This window comes from Hesperophylax consimilis, chromosome 6 (assembly GCF_061612785.1).
Source record: "Hesperophylax consimilis isolate HC1 chromosome 6, BYU_Hcon_1.0, whole genome shotgun sequence".
NCBI lineage: Eukaryota > Metazoa > Arthropoda > Insecta > Trichoptera > Limnephilidae > Hesperophylax > Hesperophylax consimilis.
This window is the reverse complement of record NC_142841.1, coordinates 34,150,735-34,163,299: the sequence shown is the minus strand read 5'-3', so window position 1 is coordinate 34,163,299 and position 12,565 is coordinate 34,150,735. Positions and strand designations below refer to the sequence as shown.

The 12,565-nt window shown below is 32.5% G+C and overlaps 1 protein-coding gene and 1 non-coding gene across 2 annotated transcripts; one reads left to right on the top strand and one right to left on the bottom strand.

Annotated features, from left to right (window-relative positions):
- Positions 1-579: 579 nt before the first annotated feature.
- Positions 580-12,330, bottom strand: bigmax (helix-loop-helix-leucine zipper transcription factor bigmax). The gene is made up of 6 exons (XM_089632928.1): positions 12,198-12,330; positions 12,014-12,118; positions 10,741-10,814; positions 8,332-8,442; positions 4,844-5,038; positions 580-4,372 (listed from the first exon to the last, which is right to left on the bottom strand). Exons 1-6 carry the CDS (start codon positions 12,229-12,231, stop codon positions 4,211-4,213), a joined length of 681 nt encoding a protein of 226 aa, XP_089489054.1. The 5' UTR covers positions 12,232-12,330; the 3' UTR covers positions 580-4,210.
- On the top strand, positions 6,337-6,409 carry TRNAP-GGG (transfer RNA proline (anticodon GGG)). Its single transcript has one exon. It is a non-coding gene; the product is annotated as a tRNA-Pro (tRNA).
- Positions 12,331-12,565: the final 235 nt, after the last annotated feature.

Below are 12,565 nucleotides of genomic sequence, written 5' to 3'. Positions count from 1 at the left end.
TGAGAGCACCGGGGTTAATTCTGCAGAACATCTCCTAAGGACCAGGGCAGGTATTCCGTCTGGACCGCTGGCTTTATCAATTTTCAACTCGTTCAAGACCCGGAGAACCTCCTTGTTCCAATTATTTGGTTCCATCATTTGGAAACCGCATTGCGGAATGGAAGGGGGAGTCTTTCCGTTATCTTGAAGAGTCGAGTTTTCCGCGAAAATTTTGCCTAATAACTCAGCTTTCTCGCAGGCTGAGTTAGCCAGCCGGCCATCGGGCTTGGTCAGAGGTGGAAAAGTGGTTCTGCAGGAATTTCTCCCAATTGAACCTGCAAATTGTATTCCATGAATACACATGAATATTAAGAATTTTTATCAATAATATCTCAACAATCAAAAAATATTTCCTTAGAAGAAAATCAAAGATGAAAATGTATATTTCAAGTAGGAAAAACAAAAATATAATAATGATTAAACCTTTTTCTTCTAAACAGCTGATGTATTTACAGATTTTATTTGTCTTTTTAAACAGATAACATACAATTCTATTGATAAATGTTGTATAAATATATATTTATTAAAATAATAAAACAATTCACCTACGTAGTAGTACTGAAATATGTCGATTACACTTAAATCTTTAAACATAAAATAAATTTATAAATAAAATAACACAGTACAGTTTTCATATTAAAATAATTTCGTTTGTACAATAATTTAGTTAGTACGTAGCAGATGCGGCTTTAAAAGAATTTATGCAGGAATAAACTTTAATAATCAGGAGTCTTATTCAATCATATATCAATTAATAACTATTTACACTTATTATCAAAACAGAAATTCTCAATGACAATATTACATAAAAAAATAATAAAGTAAATGATAGTAATATATGTACAGGTAAACCATTTTAAAAAGACCCTCGCTTTTACATGTACTGGATGGATAAAAAATAACAATTACATATTTACCTTTTTAAAACTTGACGTTTACATTGTTAATGCTGATTTGTTTGTTGTTTTACCACAAGCATATACAGAGTTTTCCAATAAGAGGTGTTATTTTGAATAGCCCGCTATTTCGGTAGATGTTACTTTCGAAGCTGTCATTATTTGACATTTGACAAGTAGAAACTACGCCATTAATAAAAATGGAACAATACACGCTTCAACGACGCATTGAAATTATTAAAATTCACTTGAGTGAATCAAATGCAAATCATCTTGAGTGATGAGGCCCATTTCCACCTCGGTGGCTTCGTCAACAAGCAAAATTGTCGCATCTGGGGCTCGGAAAACCCAAGAGTTATTGTTGAAAAGCCTCTCTATCCTCAACGTGTGACTGTTTGGTGCGGTTTATGGTTAGGCGGAGTCATTGGACCTTACTTTTTCGAAAATGAGGCTGGAGCAACAGTTACGGTGAATGGATTGCGCTATCGAGAGATATCGTGATTTTTTATGGCTGGAATCGGATGGTATTGATCTGGACAACGTTTACTTTCAACAAGACGGCGCTACGTGCCACACAAGCAACGAAAACATTGATCTTTTACGATTGAATATCAAAATAACACCTCTTATTGGAAAACCCTGTATATAAGTGATTAGACTATTTTAACAATGAAGTTTACTTAGCGACAGCAGTGATTTCGTTTTTTTAGCAGCATTTTCTTAAACAACGCATAAAATCTTTGAGCGGAAAACAATTGAATTGTTTACAATAATAATAATAAATAATTTGCTTGAATGTATTTACAAAGGAAATATTAAGTGTATGCCAAGTAATTAAAACACTTTCTCATTACACACAAGGGTATTTTGACAGAGGTAGCAGACAACCTTAAGCGACGCTTAAGGCTTATCTATATATAGTGTAACATCATTGATATAAGCACTTGAGTACTGATGCTAGGTGAGACAAATTATTTTAATTTCAATTTTTATATTTTGAATAAATAAACGCCGCTATGCACCGAGTATCTTTGGGCATTTGCGAGGTAAGAGGGGACTGCGGGTGGGTGTTCCAAATTAGTTTGAAAAAAATTTTATACCATCTGTACGCACAAATACATTCAAAGGTGTCCTATTTAAAATGATTTGCCTGTACCTCTTTTTTAGAAAAAATTAAATAAAAAAACAAATCTTCTGACCAAAGAAACAATAACTTTTAAAAAAAAGTGTACACATTGTGGAACACTATTAGAATTTTAAATTCTTTAAAATTTTATAAATTTTACGAAACAAATATGTAACAAAATTTACAGAAAAATAATAATATGAAATTTTTAAAAGTATAATATCTCCATTGAGTTGATAAAAAATTATCAGCGATATTGCAATTATTGCAGAAGATGTAAAATGATCGAAAATAATTGTTATAAAATTAAAAATTTACAAGAAATAAAATTTGATTTTACAATTTATTATACTTATTTACATATTATTTATCTGGTTTTTAAGATTACTGATTACACCAGTTACATGATATGATCATAAACAAAAATTGGAGGTGATTTCACAAATGGAAAGTATATTGAAGCGACAATTTTATAAGTATTGAATTTGGATTACTGGTACCATTATGGCATCTCAGAATGATTTAGGCGACATAGTAAATAAACTTAAGGCGATGCACGACGTAGTAATGCAAAATCATGTGTTTTTAGTTTGAAAATTTGGTCGCCTAGAAATGTTTCAGATGCTTTAAATAAATACTGCGAGTATAATACATCTTGGCCTTTGAAATAATCGAGTTTTTTTACATAAGTCTTTTTATAAGCCCAGAAAAAAATAATTTATAAGGCTCATGAAAACTGCTTTAAAGTTCAAAATTTCCTACTTACGAACCCATTTTCGGTTATGGTTTTATTGTATAATGTGGCATATTAAGTTATTTATAAAATGATAACATTAATATACATGCCTGAACATCCACAAAATAAAATAAAAGACACTTTTTGGCCATGTTTTTTTCCTGCCTAAATCAAAATAGCTGGGTGGTGTTAAGCTGGAATTTAAGCCTTATCGCCATCTACGTAAGGAGTGTTATTGATGGCGGCTCGATTCAAAATATTACACGACGTAGTGCATCGCCTTAACAAAACCAAAACAAAAAAAATGTATTAAACGTAATTTTTTTTAAATCTTCTGCGAACAGATTAATCAATTTCACTGGCCTTTTGCCTAGGTGTCAGAACGTCTTATGTAAACTGATGAAAATAGTTTTCTTTCAAATTGGTATAGATCACACTTATTGGGATTATCTATTCAATGATAAAATATTTCGAAAAAACAAAGAAAAATGGTACAAACATATTGACGCCATACTGCAAAAAAAAAATTTTTTTTGTATGATTGAGTTACCAATGACATTCCGCATATCAGCTGACTAAAGTTTTTATGTGTAGGTACTACCTTTTTATCTTTTTCAATAAGTTCACAAAATATAATATATTACTTTTAGTAGTCCAAAGGCATTTTTATTACGACAAATATGATCAATTTTAATAAAAAAAAAAAAAAGTTTTACTGTTATACTTAGGAAGGGGTGTTTCACAGAATTTGAACAATTCATCAAATTTCAGAGTTAATTTTCAAGTTGTATTTATGTTCTGATATCATATAATTTGTACTTCATTTTTTATTTGTTACAATAACTTTACATTGGGTGTTTTACCCGTGCTGAAGACAGGACTGAAATAATAACAGAACTTGAATATAACTTTCACAGAACTTGAATTATTCCTTAGGACGGGTTGTTTCGGAGAATTTGAACAATTCATCAAATTTCAACAGTCATATCCGGGTTCTGTGAAAGTCCTGTTCAAGTTCTGTTATTATATCATTATAGGCTAGTTGCTTGACAAAACTGAAATTAAAACAGAACTTGAAAAAATCTTTCGCAGAACTGGAAAATGAACGTTGAAATTTGATGAATTGTTCAAATTCTCAGAAACAACCCGTCCTTAATGAATATAATTTGATGAATGGTTCAAATTAATTTTTAAAAAACCCATCTTTATAACAATCCCCAAGGCGCAAAATCTTTATGTCACTCTCCTGTATAATTTGTCAGTTGTTTAGTAGTTGCAGTACAGCGCAATGTTCATCCATAAAAATAAACTTTAATATTTACATTTATTGGTAAGAACCACAAAATATGCATAACAGTCGACTTGAATAATGGTGAATTAATCAGAAGGTGCAGGGTTCGGAGTACTTGGTTATTATAATCCCTGCTCCTCGAGGGAAAGGGCTACTATGGACCTCAGGGCTTGTGGCTTGCAGTGCTCCTCTAACCAGCCAAATACTCCGGAAGATAATTCGGTGAAGTTTGACATCGGTACGGAGTCAAACGATTCAAATAGATGATCCATGATTGATTGGAACTAAAAAATTAAATAAAAATTAATTAAACAAATTAGAGTACAAAACCTATTGCTTTGGCGAAAAATTCAGAATCGAAATGGCAATTTTATTTTATGGGGAAGTTCCAACTGCTCTCAACTATCTGGAGCCAGTGAGGCCAAGGCATCCCCAATTGGGTATGTTGTGAGACCGAAGATGGAGGAGTACCTGGCTATGATCTGGTCACAAAACACTTTGATTCTGAATGTAGGCCATCCACCAGTGTGTTACTGAAAGTATATGCCACTCTGGAAGGTGCCGCAAATATAATACATATTATTTTAAATTAATAAATTGTAATTCATCAAATTAAATTTACTAGCACATGCCATGAGCTACAAAAAGTTTCACCCGTGTGGAGCCTCCTCTCTGACTATCCCTCCTGGGAAATGGCATGATGGTTAGTTAGTTAATTTCTAGATAGATCTGAAATTAAAAGAATATTTTGGTACCAGTCTAAACTTGTCAGCATCGCTGAGCACGGCCCCGGGACCCCGGGGGGGCGGCCTCTGCTGCAGCAGCTGCGTGTACGCGTTCCGCATGATGTTCAGCGCCTCCGCCTCCTTGCGAAGAGCCGCCCGCTCGCAGCTGGCCCGGCGCCGTGACTGGATCAGGAACTGGGCGTACTCGATGGACTTCTGGAGTATCTGGAAATTGAGATAAATATTTGGCAAAGTTAATTTTGTTAGTTAGTTTTTAAATGGATGATAAGCCTTTGCAAATATGTACAGATAAAGTACTCTCTCTGATATCCGCTGTTAGATTATCCAACAACTACTATAATCTGACCTAATTTTGACTAGTTGAAAGCACAAATTCAAGCTATACATTCACCGGTAGTCGTATATCAAATTCTGTATTATGTCGCTTGCCTATTCTCGACCGCCATGCTTTGTACACCGACACGATCAGTTGGGTTATCTTACTCTTATACTTTTATTATTTTGTTGATGATAATGATAAACTAATGTTTATAAGACAAGGTTTTTTATGCATAGCATCAGAGATGTGCAAAATGGGTACCCGAAACCATTTGAAATGCAAAATGGAAATGGGTCAAAACTTTTCCATTTGAAAATGCAAAATGGTTTTTAGAAAAGCATTTCAAATGCAAAATACCTATTTTCAAAATGCAAAATGGTTTCTCAGGTCAAACAATTAAAATAATTATAGAATTTTTAAACAGTTTTGTCATTTAATAATGGACATCAATGTAGAACAAACATATTACATGATGGTAAATCAAAAAATGCCACGACTACGGATTATGAACCACAAAAAATTTGCGCGGGACAAATGTTGCCAACGTAAAAACATAGAAACTGCTATCTAACATTTAATATTACAGCGTCATGGCCCCATGTTCAGTATTTGAATCAGTATTTTTTGTAATGGTATCACTCAATTGCCAGGGCTTCTACCAGGGAGCAACTTGACAAATGTAAATTATCTCTCATAGCGAGGTTGAGGACCGACTGATATTTGGGGCTTATGAAAAAAAGATGAGTGGAAATAGGAAGGAGAATGTTGCAAAAAAGCATTTAAAATGGAAAATGCATTGAGAAAAGCATTTAAAATGCAAAATGCAAAATGGTTTTTAGAAAAGCATTTAAAATGCAAAATGGAAAATACCCATTTTGCATTTTGCATTTCCATTTGAAATGGATTTATTTGAAATAAAGTACATCTCTGCATAGCATAAAGGATAACAAATTATTATAAGCAATAACAATAGTTATAAAAAGAATAATAATATTTGACAAGTGAAAATATTTCCCCAACAAATGTAGATATAATATGTCTCTACGCCATCTAGTGGGAAATTTAGCACTAACAAAGCCTTTCCTTCAAAATAAAGTTGGTTGTTTACAGGGGAAAAAATATAACAAGCAGTAATTGTTGATTGAAGTACTAGTACATATTGAATTATTTAGCGGGTTGGGAAGCCGACGTAGCTCAGTGGTCCAGAGCACCTGACCGGGCATCAGAAGGCGCGGGTTCAATTCCCGTCGGCGGCATTTATTTTTACTCGGGAGATATTTTCAATTTGTATGGATATTCCAGGTGACTAATTATTGCTTATAATAATTTGTGACTCTTAAACACACAGTTACCATTCTGCCTTCTAGCTTGCCAGGATTGACCATTTTACCAGTTACCTGGGTTATTCATTCAGTCGTTTTGGTTAGTCCTCTGTATATTCTAGCAACAACTGTCACTATTCATTTCCTTTTATCACGTTTTTTGTTAGAATAAATTTACAAAATGGAGTGTTCTCACAAGCTTAAACATGACATCTTATGTTTAAATAAAAAAAAATTTAGAAACGATCGATAGCGGTGTTTGTTTGTTTTACGAAATACCAGTTATATATTTTATCTAACCCGCCACTTTTGCTAATTGGACAATTGGTCGGGTTTTGAGGAGCATATTAGTGAGAGAGTATCTTCCTATACTAATTACATTGACCTTAAGATTCCACACTGAAAACTGTCTAATTTTAGTGATGTGAGAGCTCACAATTTGAGAGTTTTTGCTAGTTCCAAAAATCAATTCCTGCTTTATGGTTAAGATTAAAGGTTATTTTCAGGAACGACTGCCATTGAACAAATCGATTTTTCATGATTTTAGAAGCAACTTTACAATAACTTATGAGTTAATGATAATTATTTGAAAAATATTTTTTCTCAACCGACTGTGAAAATATAAGGAAATATGAAAAAAAAAAAATTTTGATGGCCTTAAATTTAAATTACAAATTACCCATTTATTTTGGAACACAAATTTGTTGAATATAATTTTTTTAATTTAACCCATCAAAATGCTGTTATCACAATGTTTTATATTTTTTATTACATTTTCATAGTAGGTTATGCAAGATTATTTTTTTAACAATTACTATTAACTCACAAAAAATTGTCAAAGTTGCCACTGAAATCATAAAAAGATGAATTTTTTAATGGCCTATATTTTATAATTTAAAACACATATAAATGAAGCAGCACATATCCGTACAAGAAATTTGCTATATATTTTGGTAAAAAAAAATTATTCAGTTTGGTTTGGTATTTTGGTCTCAAATCTAAATTTAAGTTTCGTATGAAAAATGCCGCGCAGCCATTCTTCTTAAGAGGAAGCTACAAGCCAAAAGTGTGTATATTCTTGGTATAACTTATATTGTAGGTAATTGGAATTAAAATCGCTTGACAAACGGAGTCTGGAAATGTTCTATTTCAAGCACAAAACTGTTTTTTTATTTATTTTATAAATAATTTTATAAGAAAGCAAAAAAGTTAATCAAGTGAAACTGTCACAGATAATCTTAGCTATAATACTGTATTTTTTAAAAGTTGTTTCCTTTACGCGTTCATTCATTTATATTGAAAAAAAAATTTTTTTTAGTAGTTTACATTTATTTTTTTTACTGAGTAATTTATTTTTTTATTTGTATTCTACTCAAGCTAAACGATAGGAAAACCTTCAATTTATCTAAAGCATATTTTTTGGTATTCATAATGTAAATATTAATCAAAGTAGTGATTTGAGGTCTAAACTAAAAACTTACCTTTTTAAGCTGTCATACCCTTAAATTAAATATCTATACCCTTCCTGAGAGAAAGTCCAGTTATATTCAATTTTCCAATTATGTCCTAAGTCCTGTATCTAAATTTCGCTAATAAACAATTAGATAATGTAAATTAAGTGTGACCTACCAGGTAAGTATTGTACTGTATATTTTCTTCATAAATAGTTAGTAATAACATAGATCACTGTAGAAATGTATTATAAATTTGTACAGCGCCTTTGAGGTGATTTTGCCCAAAAACGGCGCTATACAAGTCATCCAATTATTATTATTACTAAGCTTCGCCTTAATATTAGTTGATGTGGAGATGAAAATGAAAGGCAGTCAAAAGTGTTATTTGAAATCAATACTTACAGTGGCTTTGCTAAGTTTATATCCAGAGGCGTCAGTTTGTTGGCAAGTAGGAACTAGTTCTTGCAAGTAGTCATATCCCTTCTTAATGGCATCACGCCTCTTCTGTTCTGCCTAATAACATAAAAAGGAATATTATTTTTATTTGTTATTACGCACATAAGCATAAACATAAAGCTTTAATAAATGGGTTAGTAGAAAATTATGTGAATTATCATTCATTTTCTGATGATGTAATTAATGCATGCTCATATTATAATATTATTCTACAAAGATAATATATTATTATGTCAAATTGTGTTTAATTTCTTAGTATTTTGTTATCTCCAGATCAAGGTCAGTCAATAACCTTTTATCTCTACACAATTTATGTGTTCTAGATTGTTTCAAAAGGGTGAAATTATTGAGAAATCTATATAAACGGTGTCTGGAAATTCGAAGTACAATCGGGAAACTGATGAATCTACATCACACAGATATTTAAATATAACAATATAATTAAATTAATATTAAATTAAATTAAATTAAATATAAAAAGATAGATAATTTTTTTTTAACTTAAATCTTTTGGAGCGAGTCTATGTTTCGACCTTTGATGCATTTTAAAAAGCATTAAACAGATGGCCTTCGTGGTGGAGGAATAAAGCTCTCGACCAGCAATACAGAGGTCCTGGGTACAAATCACGGCGTACGCAAGTAAATTTTATTTGATTAATTTGTGTTATTTCACAATTTAGTCATAAAAAAATATATATAGTATATTTGCAGCACGTTCCAGAGTGGTCTTTATTTAAAGTGTTAACTATTTGCTCTTAAGTGTATAAATTCTAAAAGTCATCAGGTTATCCCCAGAGTCTCATTATTTAATGACTAATCACATTCACATACTATAATCAGAGATCAAAATAAAACTCTTCCTGCCATCTATAAAAGCCTCTCTCAGATCTTCAAATGATACAAAATGATCTTTCTTTATAGAAATTAAAATATTGTCATGTTTTCCTATCCCCATCAATTTTGAAAGGGATCGGCATCCTTAAAAGTCATTCCAATCTCCCGGCCTGTATGTCAATAATATGTTCAATAACATTATTTCATCTAAATGATCCAACTCCTCTCTTTAATTTACTGATGGCTCCAAATCTCCAGACTCTCCTAATTGTGGTAAAGGTATTAACGTTTACCACAATAATTCTAATGACAGAATATTTCATTCAGTTTTAAACCAATTTTAAATATGTTTTTAGACAAGTGCATTGCAGTAATTGAATCTATCAAATATATAATCAAAAATAATTTTATACATTGCCTTGTTCTCTCTGATTTTCTCAGTTCTCTCTAAAAACTTAAGTCCAGTCCTCTTCTTCATCCTGACAATCACTTTGTATACCTTATTCGAGTGCTGATAGCCTCCATTCAAAGCTCTGGTAAAAACGTAACTATGATTTGGATTCCTGGACATGTTGGCATTGTGGGTATTGATATTCCTTAGTAAAACAAGGAGCATCCAACCCTATTGTTACCCTCATAGACCACATTCCCCTATTTGACATTTTTTCCATCTTCAAAGATAGATCCCGCAATGTTTGGTCAGAGTATTGGCACATTGCTAGTCAATCCAAGGAAGCCTGCTATGCCTCAATACAAAGGACTATCCCATCAAAACTGCGGTTTCAACAATTCCACCACTTATCCAAAAAAGAAATATCTTAACTTAACTTAAAACTTCAAATGAAGATTGGGCATTGTTCCATTCCTTCTCACCTTTTTAAAATTCACATGCTTGACTCCTCAGATTGTACATTCCGTGGTCTAGAAGTGGGAAATCACATATTCTTTGGTTGTCCCTCTCTAAAAATTATCTCTCTTCTATCAAGCCTTATCTAAAATTGCCTCCTCTCCATTTGACATATCATCTTTTCTAAGTCTAAATTCGACTACAATCTTCCATATACTTTTGAAATTTGTCAATTTAAACAAAGTGAACATTTAAATTCATCTTCCCTCTCTCCATAATTTGAAGTGATAGCTTAGAAGCCTCTTGAAGGGTGAAATCCAGACATTTGAAAAAAAAAACTTTGGACTTGATTTACTCCAAAACGAAAGCTCAAATAAAAAAATGTTATTCTGCAAAAATCGACTGCAAGTGTTAAACATGTTGATTCGCCAGTTCTCTGCTTGTACTATGAGTTTCAGGACACTGTACAAAGAAGAGTGTGTGAGTTTGTTTTATTATTAAAATCTACAGTTTTATTCCGATATTGATGAAATTTTGTACACTACACTTTCAAAAGCATCCCCATCTTCTCTTCCCACAAAGCAGAATAAAGCATGGGCAACACTGGCAATTCAGCTAGAATATAACTAAAAATATATTTTTTTAATGTTATTATTCAAATACAAAAAACATGCCTGGGTGTGCGCCTCTCGCCTTCTTTCTTTGTAACTTAGGGTAGATGACTTATCCCCGCTATCATCTTCATCCTCTGAAAACATCACATACTAGTTTAAAAACCATTAAATATTTTCAAAAAATAAAATGTATACTAATCGCAAACCAAACAACCCAGAGACGGAAAACTGTGAAAAAAATGGTAAATTAAAACACTTTGTTTTAATAACTATAAACTAGTAGTTATGTGAAAATTAGGCCTCGCATAATGTTGATTATTTCGATTTGACAGCTCGTAACGCTTGTGCGAACTCTGGCAAAGTAAAAAGCTATTACCCAACACGGCAACTGTCTTGATATATTGACTGGACACAGAACGCACACACAAATTTACTGACAGACGCTACGCAAAGCGCTCTTTGGCGGTTGTCCTATCCAAAAGAAAAAATTTAATTCCACATAATTTTAATTTTAAATGCAGTATTTCCCATTCGCCCCAAATGTAATTAATTGTCTTTTATAGTAATTAAGTTGAATCAAAGTGTTTTTATTTTCAAAAATATGTTCATATTAAGCGTTGCCTGCAATCCAGGAACTAGCGTCATTGATCCCTTCGGCACCGGTGCGTAGTCGGGATACACGCCAAATGCGCGCCCAACATTTGTATACAGTTGACTTTTGTCACATGAGAACGGGTCGCTTCTACGATTCGTTCTTAAGTTCAACAGCTCGGCTGTGGAACGAACTGCCGGCCTCTGTGTTTCCTCCCTCCTACAACATGGGACTCTTCAAGACCCATGTTCACTCCTTCCTTTCCACAAAAAGACCCTCCACACAGCATCCCCAAAGATGACATAGGCCCTGAGGGAAATTATTTTCTTCAGGGCCTCCTGTGTGGAGTTAATATAAAAAATAAAAATAAAAACAAAATCTTAAAAGTTTACCAAAGATTCATAGCAAATATATTCAAACAATAATTGCGCATTTTAGTTGAAGTTGTGGTTATCAAGGTAATACAGTATGATGATAAAGATGGCTATCAGACATTAATAAGTAGTCCTACATTATTACATGTTACCGAGCTAGCTCAATCTGCAAATTAGTATTATCTTATCAAGCGCCTAATCTCAAATCATTAAATAAACAAGAACAAAATTTGATGAAAATTCATACTCTATTCCAAGTGGAAAAAAGTCTGGATGGAAATGAATACTCATTAGTTTAGGAAAATTACAGATTTTCCGTGGAGCTTATTAGAAGTTAGATTATAAACAAGTTAAGTAATCAACAAACCTGAATTGTGAGGTGATGATGTAGGGGTATGCAGAGAACCCGTACTACTACACCGAGAAAATATATGATCCCTCTCTGTGGGACTGGATGGTTCAATTTTCATTTCTAAAACAAAGTATAATATAATAACAACAGTACCATTATTTAAATAAAACAATAAAATGTCTTTTAATTTGATGTGTACCTTTGTTTGGATCATTATAAGCAGATTCCGCCATTTGTTTGGTGTTAGATAAAGCTGGTGAATTGTTCTAATAGTATCAAAATATATTTATTTTTAACAATTCCATACGTCAGCCACCACAGCTGTCAAAAATACAAATAATAGTATTGCCATGTGGAAGACATAATGAATAAATCGAGTAGCTAGGGGAGAACTTATCTATACCCAGTATATCAGTATTTTTTGTAATGGTATCACTGGTCAGGGCTACTACCAAGGAGCAACTTGACAGAACGTCGCTCTAGTTCATTTTTGTCCAACAGACCAAAACATAAATCGGGAGAAATTGCGTTGGAAAAGTTTTTTTTTACAAAATACGCATATAAAAT

Excerpts from the sequence above, each read along its gene's own strand:
- bigmax (XM_089632928.1), bottom strand. The coding sequence starts at position 12,231 with ATGGCGGAATCTGCTTATAATGATCCAAACAAAG. Across the intron at positions 10,815-12,013 it reads ATCATCACCTCACAATTCAG|AGGATGAAGATGATAGCGGG; the intron begins GTTTGTTGATTA and ends TGATGTTTTCAG. Across the intron at positions 5,039-8,331 it reads ATAAACTTAGCAAAGCCACT|ATACTCCAGAAGTCCATCGA; the intron begins GTAAGTATTGAT and ends CTCAATTTCCAG.